This window comes from Drosophila kikkawai, chromosome 3L, assembly GCF_030179895.1.
Source record: "Drosophila kikkawai strain 14028-0561.14 chromosome 3L, DkikHiC1v2, whole genome shotgun sequence".
Taxonomy (NCBI): Eukaryota; Metazoa; Arthropoda; class Insecta; order Diptera; family Drosophilidae; genus Drosophila; species Drosophila kikkawai.
In genome coordinates this window covers 32,437,079-32,456,083 of record NC_091730.1, presented here as the reverse complement: position 1 = coordinate 32,456,083, position 19,005 = coordinate 32,437,079, and the positions used below count along the sequence as shown (strand labels likewise).

Genomic DNA, 19,005 nt, shown 5'->3' with positions numbered 1-19,005 from the left:
ACCAAAGATACGGCATTTTTTGTCATATGCCGCATGGCCTTCTCCGCAGTTAGCACAGCAGAGATCCGCTGCGATGACTGCCTTACAGGCCTCAGAGCCCGTCCAGTGACTGTCTCCACACCTTCCGCAGACTGGTGGTTTAAGGCAATAGTTCTTGGTGTGATTAAATCCGAAGCACCGAAAGCATTGTTTCAGCCTGTTGCTATCCCTTTTTAATTCAGCTGTAACCCTCTGCCAAAATAAAGTATAGATTACCAGGTCAAGCGCATATGTAGATTCTGCTGACGCGATGAAGTGGGATGGAGCAATAGCCTTATTCTGCATATACCATTACAACCTACATTTATCTTGCACATCAATATTTGTAACCAGAAGCATATTTGCTTCCGCATGCACTAGCAACATACATTATTCTTTATCATTAATATTCGTAAATGCAAGTACATTTGTTAGCTATAAATATCGTTAAGTTTGAATCAATAAAGTCAGTAATCATCTTCAATTCAAAGAGATCTTTACTCCTCCAACTGCAGTCCACCTAGTTCAAGTGCTGGGTGCGACACAAACAAGGCAATTAGTTTTTGTGCTATTTTGCCAGGCATCGAAGCCTTCTCACACTAACAAACACTCATATAAACAACTCCTCTTCCTGCTTTTTGCGCTTGCGTCAGCCCGTCTCTCTAGCTCGCTTTGGAGCGTTCTTAGAGAGATAGGGACGTTTTCTGCTCTTTCACTCGCCAGTCCGAAGCCTTCCTTTGCAAGTTCGTCCGCGCCTTTGTTACCGTCAATGCCTTGGTGGCTGGGAACCCAGTAGATCCTCACTGACTTACTCGTGCTCAGGCTATCTAATGACTCCCTGCTTGCCAGTACATTTTTGGAACTGACCGCTAATGATTGCATGGATCTTATCGCCGCTTGACTGTCTACGAACAAATTGAGCACCTTATGTGGATGGTTTATGCTCTGCGCAAGCTCTGCTGCTTTCCTGATGGCGAATACTTCCGCCTGGAATATACTGCAGTAGCTTGGTAGCTTATACGACAGCCTCATTTCAGGGTCTGAACAGTATATGCCCGCTCCAACTCCTGCTTCCATCTTGGAGCCGTCCTGGCCTAACTTCCAGTCATTTGGTCCCATGAATACTGTTGCGTTTACATCCGGGCACGTTCTGAGTATCATGTATTCAGATGTACTGCTCATTTTTCGACCAATTGAACTGTGCCCGAAACCTTGTAGCGACCAGTTTCTTGATGCAACCAGACGTTGTGCCGCCTTTCCTGCTGTCAGTTGCGCTTGGGTATCTAGGGGATATATACCGATTATGGTTTCGAGTTCTTTGGTGGGGGTTGACCTCAACGCCCCTGATATGCAGAGCAGTGCCTGCCCCTGGGTTCTCTCCATAAGCTTATTATACGTTTTCTTCTCCATGGCTTGCCACCACACTAAGACTCCATACAGCAGAGTCGGACGCACCACCGATATGTAGACCCAATGCATTAGAGCGGGTGAGAGGCCCCATGTGCTGCTAAGCATCTTCTTGGATGCATATAGCGCTATGGTGGCCTTTTTTACCCTCTCTACTACATTGGCCTTCCACCTCAGCTTCCTGTCAAGTACAATGCCGAGGTATTTGACTTATGTTTTCGGGGTCAGCCTGATTTTGTTAATTTTCGGGATGATCCATTGCGGCATCTTGTATCTCTTGGTGAAGAGAATTAGGTCCGTCTTATCCGCATTGATATTGAGTCCTACCTTTTCGGCCCACTCACATATCTCCCTGAGCGTTGTTTCCATGATCGAGCTGAGGGTCGATGGACAGACTCCTGTGATAATTATGCTTATGTCATCCGTATAAGCTGTTATCTTTGTTGCTTTCCTCTCGAATCTTTTGATTAGATCGTCTACCACCAGATTTCATAGGAGGGGCGACAGAACCCCACCTTGCGGCGTGCCTCTGTGCGCTGCTCTCACCATGGAAGCGATGCCCCAATCTGATTGTACTCACCGGCAACTTAGAAGATTTTTTATCCACAAGTTGATAGCGGGGGACGAGTTGGTCGCTTCTAACGTTATTGAATGCCCCGGATATTTCCACGAACACTCCAAGTGCTTACTCCTTATTGTTTAGGGCTCTCTCAATGGTGGCTACCAACGAATGTAGTGCCGTCTCCACTAATTTCCCCTTCGTGTAGGCGTGCTGGTTGGTCGACAGTTGTCTCCCTACATCGTTCCTGATGTATACGTCCAGCAGCTTTTGCAGCGTTTTAAGTAGGAATGAGGTGAGGCTTATCGGTCTGTAATCCTTGGGGCTCACGTAGCTGCACTTTCCTGCTTTGGGCAGGAAGAAAATCCGAGAGGTCCTCTATTGTATAGGGATATAGCCCTTGCTTAAACAAGCTATATATATTGCGTAAAGCCATGGGATGATCACCTTCTTGGTCACCTGCAGCATAGCTGGGAATATTCCATCTGGTCCTGGTGCTTTTATCCTCGCAAAGGAGACTATAGCCCAGTGGATTCTACCAGAGGATATTAAACCTTTTGGGAGATGCTCTACTCCAGTTGCGAGGTCCTGGTGCTTATTTGCATCGGGTACCTCAGTGCATCCTGGGAAATGCGCGTGCATTAGTGCTGTTAGGGCCTCTTCGCTGCCCTCAGTCCACTGTCCGTCGTCGCGTTTGAGCTGACTCTGTATGGTTGGCTGCTTCGATAGCAGCTTTCGGAGTCTAGCCGTTTCCGGGGCAGTCTCTATATTGGAGCAGAAGTTTCTCCATGAGTTTCTCTGCGCCTTGCGTATTTCCTTCTTGTAGTCCCTAAGTAGGACTTTGTATTCCTCATTGATGATGTCATCTTTCGCCTACTTGGCAATTTTGAAGAATTCTTTGACTTTGGTGCGTCGGAGTGAAAGGTCCGTATATCACCAGGGTGGCCTGGTCCTCTTTCTCGTGTCCGATATAGGGCATGATGCGTGGTACGCATCCAGCAGTTCTTTGCAGAGGGTCTCTATGGACTTTTCTATGTCTTCCGCGGATTCTACTATGCCCGAAGAGATCGCGAGCCGTGTCGCGATAGTCTCCTTGAACTTTCCCCAGTTAGTATTCCGCGTGTTCCTGAAGACTGATTATTTTGGAGAGTGTTCGAATGCGTATTGGAACCGTATGTTTTCCTATGATTTCAGAAGGATGGTCTCTCAAGGACTCCATTCTAAAACCAAAGTACCTTGACCCCTTACAAGAGTAAGATCTAGCACGTTTGAGGAGGACCTACAAAGGTGTGTTCCTCGCCCACGTTTGCCATATTCAGGTTGGTTGATAGTATAAAGTCTAAGAGGGACTCACCTCTGTCGTTTATGTCGGGGGCTCCCCCATACGCAGTGGTGCGCGTTGGCATCTGCACCCACGAGCAGTTGATGGTCCTTCGGGCTGGCTTCTACCAAGCTCATGAGTTCTTCTGGTGGGGCCGTCCTGTCGTGTGCCATGTGGCTGGAAGCTACCAAAAGGCGCTTTTTCCCGCTCTCTAGCATCACCACGGTCAGGTCATCAGAGCTGTAGTGAGACAAAAGGTTAGCGTGTAGACCCTTCCGTACAAGTACGGCGGTTCTATTCCTGCTTACCGTTGGTGGATGGAGCAAATTGTAATTTGCGGACTTCAGTCCGGCGATGGCATTGCCTGAGGCGATCCATGGCTCCTGAACCAAAGCTATGTCGGCGGATCCTTGCTCCATGGCTATGAGGAGTTCCGTCAACGCGACCTTGCTTTTATGGAGGTTGAGCTGCAGCACCCTGAGTGTCATGGGTACTGGGCTCACCTCCATACGACGGGTTGACTACTACGGTCAGGTCACCGTCCTCTCCTTCGTTGAACTCATCCAGCGTCATTTCCCGGTCGGCATCCACGATGGTTTCCAGACCTAGGTCCTTCTCCACCACATCTGTCTTCAGGGTGTGAGCATCCTTATCCCCGGGATGATGCTTTTTGAGGCGCAGGTATACGCTATCCATGCCCCACGCCATCTTCCCGTATCTGGGATAAAGGATGTCCTCTGCCTCCTTGTTTATCTGGAGGACTGCACTTTGCCCCCCCTCTTTGGGTGATGGGGCCGCAACGTGCAGAACCTTCCAGTCCGCGGTTGGGATATCCGGGTTCTGACGCTGCAGCAGCTTCAGCGCCCGGTCCGCTTGGATTGCGATGGGGAAGAGTACCTTCGCTTTTGGAGTGGATTGGATTAGCTCCCTGTCCATCACCTCTAGCTTGGCTCCCTCCCACAGCGCCTCCAACTGGCAGACCGCTTGCGTCAGCCACTTTCTCGTCGGGTCATCCATGCACTTTAGGATTTTGACCCCATTTAGCCACCCAGCGCCATCGAAGGTGGGCATGGGAGCTTCGGGATCATCCTCCATCCGTGCGTACAATGACTCAACGAGACGTGCATGCACCATCTTCCACTGCGCCTCGGTCATTTTGCCGGCTTCATCGCTTCTGTCAATGAGGGCCACGATCAGGTGTCGTTTGGTCACCTCACTGACTTTTACGGTTTTTTTGGGCTTTTTCGCCATTTGAGGAGGGCCTGCCTCCTAAGGCCCGCGTTGCCGCTTGCTCCCCGGTGCGTCCATAAAGGCGCTTTCGGTTGAGCGTTGCCTTTTGTTGGCAAGCGTCTCCTCCACCTTGTTGGCGAATCCGCGAGTCGGACTCATATGGGGGAGTTTGGCGAAGTGAAGCCTCCCCTCAGCGATTTTCTCCTCAGCCCAGGTAAGCTTTGCCTTCTCCTCTGGGTATAGGGCGGCTTTTTCCTGGAGCCGATCCTGGATGCGGAGGGCAGCCTTGTACAGCGCCTTGGCCTTCATTCCCTCGCTTGACTGTTTTGGCCCGTCCCTTCGTTGGGAGCTGGTGCCTGGTTTCGGTGAGTGGATAAGCTGCACGCTCTCAAGGTCCGAGTCTGTATCGACTATGGCACGTGAGCGGCTCAACTTCCCCTGCGTAGTTTTTTCGGCAGTAGCGTTGCAACTGACATGACCTGCTCCCGTCACAACAGAGGTGTAACCGCTGGAGACACGCAGAAAGGATTGCACCCTCGGGAAGGGTTCAGATGGAGGATTTTTGCCAGGCCGATCAGACCTTAAATTATTTTGGCAATACACTTAACTGTGCTAACCATTAATAATAATCAAATGTTGTAAATCATTCTCCCCTTGACCTAACGGGTCTAGGATTAATAAAGAACAATAAAATAACTTTTAGCCTATTATTTAACATTGCCTTAACAGGCATTCGGAGTAATAAACTTAACAAAAAAAAAAAATAATACTAATTTATCCAATTAGGGACTCTTCGTCGATTGTTCCCTGTGCAGCTATATTTTTCATAATCAAAATATTCTCTTGGAACTCTCATCTTTCTTTTCTTCCTCTCTCTCCTAAAGGGCAAGTAAATCAGCACTTCTCATTTTACGCTTAAATTTTCCCATTAACACGTTTTTCAGCTGAGCAAACGTATTAACTACTTCCGAATCTAAAAACATCCGTGCTAACTTTGTTATCTTTCCAAACGCTTGTACATACTTATGTTTTTCACTCAGGCTATAGATTTCGACATTTTGTTCACAATTGTTAAACCACTTTTCGACAGGAATAGTCTCTCCGTCAAAATCCGGAACCACATTTGGAAAATTTTGAGCTGAAATTGTTGTTTTATTCTGCTCCCTGACAGTGACTTCGTGCGATTGTATTTTCAGCGTGAGTAGCTGGATTATTTTTTAAAGGCTCGTTGTTTCTTCTTTAATTTGTATTTCCAATTTGTTTTCTTTTTTCAGCAGTTTTTCTCCCTGTAAGGCATTAAAGCCTTTTTATTATTAAATTAATGTTGGATTATGTTTAGATATAGAAAAAACGTGAATGTTGAAATCAAAGCAAAGGACACTTTTTGGCTTCTTCTGACCAGTGCTGCTAGATGACGACTTGATTGACGACTTTACCAACGATTGACGCTCCGACTGTTATGCTCGAACTTGATCCCTCGACGATTATGGTGACTAATTGATGACTTTACTCCAATTTGACAACTAAAATATTCAGTTTTTCCGTACCGCTTCTTTTCCTTTTATTTCTTAGACGTGTTACTGAACAGCATTTTTCCCTGGGCAATGCCGGGCTAGCTCAGGGTGGCCCAGGGCGGGTTCAACCCGATGCCCGCAGTCCGCACAATAAAAATACCGATTAATCGAACGTCTCGGAAAAACTCCTTACTGACAAAAAAAGACATCTCAAACATCAAAACGTAAACAATAAGATTTATTCCAGGCGGTAAGGCGACCGACTCATCTCCCCCAGGTAATAATGCTTACTCAATATTCATTGCGCTTTAATACATTATAATTTGTTGTTTCAGATTCGCTTATATTAAAATGGCAGATTGTTCTTCCCACATGTAACACCTCATTCGCTTCCGGCGAAACCGTGGCCTCAGCCAAGGATGCTCTCGCGCCAAGGCTGCTAAGCAAACGTGCCCAGAGTTCGCGGAGGAGAAGCGGAGCTCCGCTAATACGCAACAGGCCACAACCTGGCCAAAAGGATTCACTACTTCCAACCTGATATCCCTACTGATGCTCCAAAAGAAATAAGAGGGGAGTGGGTTCAAATTTGATTTTCCTGTCCAGCTTCTTCACACCGAATCGGCCCTATTGCTGCCTTGTGTTGCACAAATCCCGGACCCAGGGACTACGACAACGCAGAGGACAAATTACGGCAATACGTGAGTTTAACAATATAATAATATTTAATGACAGTACCACAAAAATAATCAACAAGTATGTATTAAGTTAATGCTTGCAGAGAAGCGTCGCGGTATTGAGCGCAGTGTAAAAAATGGGCGCGGCTGCCTCAAGTGGCCAGTATGGGTAGATGGCTCTAGAGGCGGCAGAACATGCGCCAGGATCGGTGCGGAAATTTATGGCCCTATAGGCGGCGGAAACTCAGCCGACAACCTAGGTTAGGGCCGGTCGACTTGTACGGACTCACCGCTGTCCTCCAGATGGCTTCCGATCTCGCCTGATGGCGGCTTGTGCTGGCGGCCGCTGGCACGCAAATGTGCTGGGACCTGATGTCGCACAGGTGTCTTGGGGAATGAGGGGCTCACCCAGTCCAAATCCACAGCGCGGCTCGGAGACGGCGAATGCACCAACACAAAAAGCACAAAAAAAAAAAAAAAAAAAACCGTGGCCCGTGTTATTGTTCACGGCCACGCTGTAGGAAACACCTTCTTACTAACCAATCTTGGTTATTTTCCTTTTCCACTTCACTCACGTTTTTTCTAAATCTTTTTTTGTTCCACTAGGTTCAATCTGCTGCACCGGCTGCCGTCCCGCTAATCTTCCTTTTTCTGTCTTCTACCCCCCTATATAGGCTCCGTTGCTTGAGTCCCAATTTTCGGCTTACCGTAATTTTGGCGCTCAGTGCAACCGCCGATTATCTTAACTTTGATTTTCCCGGTTTGCTCATCCGTCCCTGCTGTAGTATGCACACATATTGAATACGCACTGTACCAAGAGTACTTAAAGAGTGCGCACTGTAATACTTTGTTGCAGTGTTTACATATTTCAATGTCTCGGTCATAAACCATAAGTGGCCGAAATATGAACCGATCGTTATGGTTTAGCCCGCACACAGAAAGTGCTAGCGTCGGCATATTCATAGCGAACGGACTGCACACGCATACCCCCCTCGCGCTTCCACTTGAGAATGCATAACCAGGGTACATAAGTACTTTCCTTTATATATAAGAATATATATACGCAGCCGTCTCTCTGCCGCCGCCTGCGAGCAGCGCTGCTACGAGACTTAGTTTAAATTATAACTTAAGGAATATTGTAAGAATCAGAAACCTTTTGAGAGTCGGAGCGGCACCTTAGCTGCTCCTACCAACCAAACAAATAAATAAAATATAAATTGAAAAACTCAAAATAAAAGTCTTCTACATTTTCGGAACAATAAGGATCAACATATTTCATGGCGACCGTGACAGTGTAAAAAAAAAAGAACCTGCAAAAAAAAAAAAAAAAAAAAACTCCCTAAAAACTCCAAAAAATTAAACTCCAAATTTCAAAAAAAAAACAACAACAAAGAGTGAAAAATATCTATGTCACGCCCAAAGATAGGAATACGGCATTGCAGTGTGTCATTGGCAATGCAATATGAAGCCATCGAAACGGCAAGCGATATAATAGAGGAGCTCAGTGAAGAGGACACCAATAAGGACATCGCAAGGGAACTAAAAAATCATTTCAACGAAACTTATGGCCCGTATTGGCAGTGCATCGTGGGAGGAGCATTCGAATCGTCGGTAAAATCCCAGCCAGGTACGCTCATCCACTTCTTCATAGGAGAGCGAGACATATTGCTGTTCAAAAGCAATAGAGAATAGCGTGACGGACACGCAGAATCAACAACAATAAAACTATAACAAGTAAATAAAAAGTGATGGGAAGAGCTGGAGCAAAGAATCGAATGAAGAAGAGAATAGCCCATCTAAAGTGGCTTTTATACGCTAAAGAGCCACCGCCGACGTGGGCCACAGCACAAAAACTCCAAGCAGAGCTGGATTTCCTGAAAATAGAAGTGACTAAACCAACGCAAAAAAGCGCAATCACAACTGAACAAGCCATCAAGCAAATAAAATCACTATATAACGAGAAAACAAAACCACCACGTTCAGAGCCAATTCCCGAAAAACCGCAAACCTGCCCGGCCGACTGCCCCGGACCCCTCTTCTCAGCGGCGTGCAAATATACATGCGCCAAGCTGAATAAGTAACCTGTGCGAGGACCAGCACCGGTACCGCCTGAGCCCATAGGCCCAGGACATCAGCAGCTGAAACACCAACCTGTGCGAAGACCAGCACCGGTGCCGCCTGAGCCCATAGGCCCAGGACATCAGCAGCTGATAACATACGTGTGAGTGGCAGGCCGCCTCTTACACCTACGAGGGAGCGTCAGCAAAGCCAGGCCGGCGACGACCAGCTGACGCGGCGACACGGGATCCCGGAGCAGCAGAAATAGAATAACATTTGCACTGCGTTGCATATTTTTTTGCGAGTGCACTACGATGCACCTTTTTTTTTACCACCTATTGTAAAATTGAGCGGAATCTTTTCTGCCCGATCAGAAGTGTAGCCTGTAAAGCTATGCGAAAAATTAGGCAGGAAAATTGTTAATATAGATGCGCAGTAATGCGATAAGTAAATTTTCAATAGAAAATCACAACAATTTTAATGAAATCAGTAAACTTTCAATAGAAGATCTGAATAATTTTAAAACACTTCATACAAACGCAACAGAATTTTACACAAAACCCAGAAAAATGACTTTGGATATAAAAACAGTGGACTCCACTGCCAATGTCATCAACAAAGTAGAGTCCAGTAACATAGATTTATACTGGGTCCATATTCTTTTAATAATCATTGTTGTTGTCATGTGCGCTAATTTCTTTTATAAAATTTACAAACTGCACAGCAGGTGCCTAAAAAAGAAATACATAAGCCGGGGAAATGACCTGGATAAGATTTAGGCAATATAATAACAACAATGATTAAAAACTAACATATTAAATAATTAAAATCCACATTTTCAATAAAACAACATAACAACACAAACAATACACCTTCCTTTTTCCAATGGCTAAATGGATTGGAACACAATCTTTAAAGAATTAGGAGACATAAAATCGAATTTTGACAGGTCTTATAAATCCTTAGCCCAAAACAGACCAATCCAGAAGAACACCGTCAGGAAACACGTCGAAATATTGGTAGAATGCTTTAACGAAGCACGCATACTAATATATGAGCATAAAGATAGGTTGACCCAAGATCATTGGACACAAGTATCTAAACTTCTGATACGTCTACGATCTAATTTAATATCCATCAAACAAAAATTCGGTTTGGAAATATCGGTACCAACCGTATTGACAACACCAATAGCAGTCTCAACTGCACCTGACCCTGAATCGACAGAAACAAACGAGGAAGAGTCAGAGGAGCCGCCTGAAGTAAGTCCGAAGATTGAAGAAGAAGATTTGAACAATCTAACTATTCCGGCAACTTATACTGATCTAGAATCAGAAGATTCAGACATTTCAGGCGACTCAGAGGAAAACAAACTAAATAACACAATAACCATGGCCGATGAATCAATTGCCCAAAGGGCATATATCAAAGAAATCTCTAGTGCCATCCCAGAATTCAATGGCCAGAAGTTACATCTACAAAGATTCGTAACAGCGTTGAAGTTAGTCAATCTAACAAAAGGGACATTTGAGCACATCGCCGTTGAGGTTATTAAGTCCAAAATTGTGGGATCCACTCTATATAAAGTTCAAGACGAGACCACAATAAATGCAATAATCAAAAAATTGCAGGACACAGTAGTCGGTGAAACATCCGACGTATTAAAGGCTAAAATGGCCAAAACAATACAGAAAGGCAAAACTGCCGAAAAATTTACGACCGAAATAGACAACTTACGAAAGCTCTTAGAAGCTTCGTATATTGATGAGGGGCTCTCGGCCGAACACGCTGATAAATTCAGCACAAAGGAAGCCATCACCACAATGGTCAAAAATTGTGAGCATGGCCGACTCAAGACGATACTGGAAGCTGGCAACTTCACAACAATGAATGAAGCCGTCACTAAGTACCTACAAAGTAGTACTGAAATGACGGGTAATGCCAATACAATATTGTACGCGCAAAGAGGTAACAACTATCGCGGTAATAATTACAGAAATAATTATCGCGGTAGAGGTAATAGCCGAGGTAACTACCGAAACAATGGCTATAACCGGAATTACCAGAATAACGGTTACAACCGAAACAATTATAATAATAATAACAATAATTATAGAGGAAACAACCGGAGCGGAAACCACCGCGGTGGAAATAGCAACTGGTCGAACTCAAATAATCGAACCAATGTCCGATTGGCCCAAACCAATTCGGAAAACCAAGAACACCCTTCAGTTATTTAGAGCAAACAACAAGCTCAATAAAAACAGTCAACTTGAATCTAAGCATTTTCATAAAAATCAAAAACGAAAATACACGTAAATGTTATACACTGTTACTCGATACTGGTGCAGACATATCTATATTAAAAGAAAATATAGATAAATTTGAGCATGTAAACAATAAAATCCGAACTGAAATATCGGGTATAGGCGAAGGCACAACTTCTTCAAAAGGTTTAGCCTTCATAGAACTCACTAATGGCAAATACATTATTCCACACGACTTTCATTTAGTTAATCAAGACTTTCCAATACCTAGTGATGGCATACTAGGAATAGATTTCATAAAACAATATAATTGCCAACTAAATTTTACTCCAAGTGGCGACTCCCTAATTCTTCGCCCAAACAACTTAAATTATCCGATTGAATTGCAAATATTTCACACCTGTGAAAATAATGCCACAGTACTCCCAGCACGTTCCGAAGTTGTCCGTGAAATACAAATTCCAACAGCAAAAAATCAAATTCTGATATTAAATCAAGAAATTGATAAAGGAATTTATATCGCAAACACGATATCCAATCACCAAAATACTTATGTCCGTATAATCAATACAACGAATGCCAATAAAATTGTAAATTTAAATAATATCAAATACGAAACCCTTAATAATTATGATATAATAAAAGAAAATAACGAAGGAAGAGATGAATTCGTTATGAGTAAGTTAGTTAAAAACTTCCCGCCTTTGTTTAAAACTCAACTAAAAGATTTGTGCACCAGGTATACAGACATATTCGGACTAGAAACCGAATCTATAACAACGAATAACTTTTACAAACAAAAGCTTAGAGTAAAGGATGACGAGCCCGTATACATAAAAAACTACAGAAATCCGCACAGCCAGGTGCAAGAAATTCAAGCCCAGGTACAAAAATTGATAGACGACAAAATAGTCGAACCGTCAGTGTCACCTTACAACAGCCCACTTTTATTAGTTCCGAAGAAGTCTCTGCCGGACTCTGACAAGAAAAAATGGCGATTAGTAATTGATTACCGTCAAATTAATAAAAAATTATTGTCAGATAAATTCCCTTTACCTAGAATTGATGATATTCTAGATCAACTAGGTAGAGCTAAATATTTTTCATGCCTAGACTTAATGTCTGGTTTTCACCAAATTGAACTTGAAAAAAGTTCCAGGGATATAACGTCATTTTCAACGAGCAATGGCTCGTATCGCTTCACGCGATTACCATTTGGCTTGAAAATAGCCCCAAATTCATTCCAGAGAATGATGACTATAGCTTTCTCGGGATTAAAACCGTCTCAAGCATTTCTTTATATGGATGACTTGATAGTCTTAGGATGTTCCGAAAAACATATGCTCAAGAACCTAACTGATGTTTTTGAGACATGTAGGAAACACAACCTAAAGTTACATCCTGAAAAATGTTCATTTTTCATGCATGAAGTCACATTTTTGGGACATAAATGCACTGATAAAGGAATCTTGCCTGATGACAAAAAATATGACGTAATAAAAAATTATCCAGTCCCGCATGACGCGGACAGCGCTAGACGATTCGTTGCATTCTGCAATTATTATAGGCGCTTTATAAAAAATTTTGCCGATTATTCTCGTCACATAACTAGGTTATGCAAAAAAGATGTAAAATTCGAATGGACATCGGAATGCCAGAATGCCTTCGATCATCTTAAAACGGCACTAATAAATCCAACCTTGTTACAATATCCAGATTTTTCTAAAGAATTCTGCATAATAACTGATGCAAGTAAACAAGCGTGTGGAGCGGTTTTAACTCAAAACCATAATGGACTCCAACTTCCAATTGCTTACGCATCAAGATCCTTTACTAAAGGAGAGAGTAACAAGAGTACTACTGAGCAGGAATTAGCTGCTATTCATTGGGCTATAAAACATTTTCGACCATATATTTATGGCAACCATTTTACAATAAAAACAGATCATAGACCATTAATTTACTTGTTCTCAATGGTAAATCCAAGTTCAAAACTGACACGTATGAGGCTTGAATTAGAGGAATTCGATTTTACGGTAGAATACCTGAAGGGCAAAGATAATTACGTAGCTGATGCGTTATCAAGAATAACCATCAAAGAATTACAAAACATTACCGGATCAATACATAAAGTCACTACAAGATATCAAAGTAGACAAAAATTCCGCGCGGAACAACAAGAAAAAGAATTGCCAACGCAATCTTTAAATAAAGCTTCTAAGCCCAACGTATACGACGTCATAAACAATGATGAAGTACGTAAAGTAGTGACCTTGCATATAAAAGATATGTTGTGTTTATTCAAACATGGCAAGAAAATTATTGCAAGATATGAAGTTAGCGATCTATATACTAATGGAGTTATCGACTTAGGTCAATTTTTCCAAAGGCTTGAAATGCAAGCCGGTATACATAGTATCAGCCAACTCAAAGTGGCACCGTGGGAAAATATCTTTGATAACATATCAATAGATAATTTCAAACTAATGGGCAATAAGATACTGAAAACATTAAGAGTAGCGCTACTCAACCCGGTGACCCAAGTATCAAAAGATACAGAGAAAGAAGCAATTTTGTCTACACTACATGATGATCCAATACAAGGAGGTCACACAGGCATCACAAAAACCTTGGCCAAGGTCCAGAGACACTATTACTGGAAAAATATGTCCAAAGACATAAAAGAGTACATAAGAAAATGTCCGAAATGCCAGAAAGCGAAAATAACAAAACACACGAAGACCCCTTTTACAATAACAGAAACACCAGCACATGCATTTGACAGAGTAATAGTGGACACCATCGGACCACTACCAAAATCTGAAAATGGTAACGAGTATGCAGTCACATTAATATGTGATCTAACGAAATATCTAGTTGCAATACCTATTCCAAATAAAAATGCTAATACTGTAGCCAAAGCAATATTTGAATCTTTTATTCTGAAGTACGGTCCAATGAAGACGTTCATTACGGACATGGGAACAGAGTATAAAAATTCAATCATAGACGATCTGTGCAAATATTTGAAAATCAAAAATATTACGTCGACAGCACACCATCACCAGACAGTTGGAACAGTAGAAAGAAGCCACAGAACCTTTAATGAGTATATACGATCCTACATATCGGTTGATAAAACTGATTGGGACGTATGGCTTCAATATTTTGTCTTTTGTTTCAACACGACCCCCTCTATGGCACATACATATTGTCCATATGAGTTAGTGTTCGGTAAAACAAGTAATTTACCGAAACACTTCAATAGCATAGATAGCATAGAACCACTTTATAATATAGACGACTATGCTAAGGAATCTAAGTATAGATTGGAACTAGCTTATAAAAGAGCTAGAGTTATGTTAGAAGCAAATAAGAATAGGAATAAATTACTATACGACCATAGGGTAAATGATATAGATATATCAGTAGGCGACCAAGTATTGTTAAAAAACGAAACAGGTCATAAGTTAGATGTTAAATACACCGGTCCTTACGTTGTAACGGAAATAGGTGATAGGGATAATATAGTTATAGCCAATGATAAACATAAGACACAAACAGTTCATAAGGATAGGTTAAAAATCTTTATTTCATAATTCGAATTTAGTATGGCCATACATATTCACAAATACACACCCATATATACACATTAATACACTTACACAATACACAAAAAAAAAAAAACAAAATCAAACAAAACTAAAAACACAACAAAAAAAAAAAAAAAAATAGCAAAAACAATTAAAAGTGTACTAATTATAAACCTTAGTATAAAATAACTTCACTATGTTACGTTATTTTTCAAAAGGAGGGAGATGTAGTATGCACACATATTGAATACGCACTGTACCAAGAGTACTTAAAGAGTGCGCACTGTAATACTTTGTTGCAGTGTTTACATATTTCAATGTCTCGGTCATAAACCATAAGTGGCCGAAATATGAACCGATCGTTATGGTTTAGCCCGCACACAGAAAGTGCTAGCGTCGGCATATTCATAGCGAACGGACTGCACACGCATACCCCCCTCGCGCTTCCACTTGAGAATGCATAACCAGGGTACATAAGTACTTTCCTTTATATATAAGAATATATATACGCAGCCGTCTCTCTGCCGCCGCCTGCGAGCAGCGCTGCTACGAGACTTAGTTTAAATTATAACTTAAGGAATATTGTAAGAATCAGAAACCTTTTGAGAGTCGGAGCGGCACCTTAGCTGCTCCTACCAACCAAACAAATAAATAAAATATAAATTGAAAAACTCAAAATAAAAGTCTTCTACATTTTCGGAACAATAAGGATCAACATATTTCACTGCCTCCCCCTGGTCCTACCTCTATCGATAAATCGATAGCCCTCCAGTCCATTCCGACTTGAAATGCAACACACGCTTGTGATGTTCTTTTCTTGCCTCTATCGATAACCCTGATCGTACTTTACATACGTGTAATTTGGGAGTGGATTGCCGAACATGTGATTGATTGTGACTATCTTTAAAACAATAAATTTAACTTCGTACGAACTCATGAACTCATCATATAGTTTGCATAGAATCGGACAGACAGACAGGCTGTGCATGAAATGATATATTTACATACAAAAAAAAATTGTTTGTGGGTTGTACATAATATTTTTGTGGGTTGTATTACAGTAAAGTCACAATCAATGTATTTTGTTGTTTGATTTTTGACGGTATTAAACTTAACAAAACTGTTGTTACAGCCAATTACAGTAACTCTTACGTTGCAAATTATGTGAGTATTTTGTTGTTTGCGTTGGATTTTGGGTTGGGGCATTTTGACTGTGAAATTGGTGGGATTTACTGAAGGATTTTTTTCTGTGTCCTTTTGCTATGAATGTTTAAAGCTTATACCCACAATGTGAAAAACGAAGTATTAGTTTCAGGTAATTATTTTTACTTACTCTTGGACTGTATGATGCAATTTCGAGTTGAAAAGCGTAATATATCTACTAGGTCTGGCAATAGACACATTAAATGGAACCTACTTCAAAATATAAAATAATTAAAAAATATATATTTATTTTATTTTATATATATAACCTTTATTCCAGGTTCATCGAAGCAGGGAAAAAGCCGGCGAGCATGGTTGGGCTTCATGTTTGTTGCTAAATATATTTCTTTCTCATTGCTAAAAGAACTCTTATATTGTCCACTAAAGAGTCCTTCTGGAACTTCTAATATGTTTCCTTCAAAAGAAATTTCTAGTATGCATTCGGAATCCTTTTTGACTGTCTCTTTAAGGTATAAAACAAAAATGGCACTCCTTGGTAGTCGACTACTTCTTAAAATAGTTAAGTTATCAGAAGTCGTCCTAGTATAAAAACATAAATTATATTTCTTTTGGCTTAATAATTTAAAGGACTACTTACTTAGATTTGTATTTAAGGTTTTTTAGTTTAATCTCCCTACTATCAATATATAATCTTTCGTGTGCATGAAAATTCACCTTTTTTGAGTCGGCCATCCATCTTAAATGAATTTTTATAAATCCCTTGAAAGTTTTATTTTCCATATTTGGATTTATGCTGAGTTCATAGCTGAGAGGCAAAACATCTTTAGATAATCTGGCTTCTGATATAACGTGCAGTGAAGGTATATCGATGTCAGCTCTTACAGTTTCCTGATTAGAAAAAAAATTAAAGTTACCATGAGCTGTTTAAATTTTCTTATAGGTATAGAGGGTATGTCTTTACTTATATATATGTGGGATTGGTTTCCTTTTTAACCCTTTTTACCGGAAGTTGCTTGTGGGCAACTTTAGAACTGAAAATTACTCACCTGGTTATTAGTTAAAACATAAAAAAAATTAATTTTTAGCATAGTTAAGCATACATTTATCTTAATAATTTTCAGTTTACACTTTTATATATTACCTTTTTTATACCCTTGCAGGGTATTATAATTTCAGTCACAAGTTTGCAACGCAGTGAAGGAGACGTTTCCGACCCTATAAAGTATATATATTCTTGATCAGCATCAAAAGCCGAGTCGATCTAGCCATGTCAGTCTGTCCGTCCGTCTGTCCGTCCGTCCGTTCGTCCGTCTGTCCGTTTCTACCCAAACTAGTCCCTCAGTTTTAAAGCTATCTGAATGAAACTCTCCATATAGTCTTCTATATACTCGCACTGTTATATATGTCGGAACGGGACGGATCGGACGACTATATCATATAGCTGACATACAAATGTTCGATAAATATTTAGAAAAAAAATTATAACTTGGCTGATTTTCAACATTTTTATATTATTTCCAAATTTCGATAAAAATTTTATGAAAATCGGACGACTATATGACTATATAGATGCCATAGGAACGATCGGGAAAATAATAGGAAAATAATTATAACTTCGTTGTTTTTCAGCGTATTTTTATCTACTCTAAGATATGAGCTTTTTTTTATTATTTTAGAATTTTGGTATACAATTCAGAAATGTCGGAGAACTATATCATATAGCTGCCATAGCGATCGGTAAATGTATACAATATGTAAAACTGGTAAAATGTAATGAAACTCTGTTTTGTGTGTGTTTTCAGCAATATAATTTATAATATAAATATCAAAACCAATCTGCAAGGGTATACAATCTTTGTCGTGCCGAAGTTAGCTTTCTTTCTGGTTTCAAAGTATATTAACATTCTTGTTGCCTCGTTTAAATTAGACAACTCAATTTTTGGCGACGCACATTTACTATCAAAGAAATGGATAACAGTTAATAAATAAACAGCACAAATTTCCCACAAGAAACGCTGGGGTCGAAAGGGTTTAATAAGAAGTCCCACTAGTTTTAAGTTTTATTATATAATGATATTGTATAGTAGATAGTTTAGTTTAGTATAAGGTGATCGTTTATACGTATTTTAGAATAGTTTGTGATAGGTTTTTATGGCGTAATAATTTAATGTTCGTCGTTTAATCTTCTATTTTGGCCGTTGTAAGCTCGCGAGTCGTCTATCGTTGCGAACTCCTCGCTTTTCACCTTCCCTCTTTTCTTCTTCTGTAGCGTGGTGGGTTAGATGCCAAACCCATTCCTACAACTCGGCCATCCTTCTAAACATATGTCGCGAATGCATTGTTGTCGTCGTCCTTAGAGCTTAGATAAGCCCACGGCTTCATATACTCGGCACTGAGTTTAACTCCTAATGAAGGATTTCTTTTATCTGTACGTCAGTTTTAGTTCTCATCTTTACGCCTACTAGTAGCTCAAATGGAGCTGTGAGTGTACTCCTACAGTACATTGAGTTAATAGTTTGCTGAACACTGATTACAAATTTGTACCACTTGCTAGGATCTTCGCTCGATAGCTTGGACAGGACTGATAAAATTGTAGCATTAAGGCGTTTGACTTGTCCGTTTGCTCTAGGAAAGCCAGTCGTCACAGCATGAAGTTCGATGTTTTCGTTGGTACAATACTGCTTAAACTCGTCGGATCTGAAGGCGGTACCATGGTCAAAGATGATTTGCGCAATTCTTCATTGTTAGATTGTTCGAGAGCTAGGCGTCGCATGTCGCCCAAAGATTGCTTCCCGCCATGAAATGTCGTTCCGTTGTCCGAGTACAGCTCGGTGGGCTTCGTTCATCGGGCAACAAATCGCCTTTCCAGTCAGATCACTGACAACCTCGATATAGATTGCCTTTGTGGTTAGGCAGACAAAAATTGAAAACCATGCCTTTCCGATCCGAGGAGCTCGTCCTGTTGATTCCTTGATGGCGATCGGCGTAATCCAGCCCTGTATGTTGTTACTGGTGCCTTTGCGTTGAAGAAAGCAGCGTTTTCATTGGAAAACTGCCTTTCTGACGAGATTGCGAGCACCCAGAATCCAGTATTGCTGACGAAGATTGGTGAACTTAGCATAAACTCCAGTGTGTTGATTTGAAACGTGGAAATGTCGAACCAGGAGTCCGGCTAGTGGTGAATCCTTTGGTATTAGGAT

The 19,005-nt window shown here is 41.2% G+C and overlaps 1 protein-coding gene across 1 annotated transcript in view; it reads right to left on the bottom strand.

Annotated features, from left to right (window-relative positions):
- LOC108081262 (aminopeptidase N) overlaps window positions 1-19,005 on the bottom strand; it is a 791,205-nt gene that overhangs the window by 492,620 nt on the left and 279,580 nt on the right. Inside the window, exons 3-5 of the mRNA XM_041776406.2 lie at window positions 16,443-16,693; window positions 16,114-16,384; window positions 15,975-16,054 (exon numbers count right to left, since the gene is read on the bottom strand). Of these exons, the coding sequence (XP_041632340.2) occupies window positions 15,975-16,054; window positions 16,114-16,384; window positions 16,443-16,693 (602 nt within the window). The remainder of the gene's footprint in view (window positions 1-15,974; window positions 16,055-16,113; window positions 16,385-16,442; window positions 16,694-19,005) is intronic.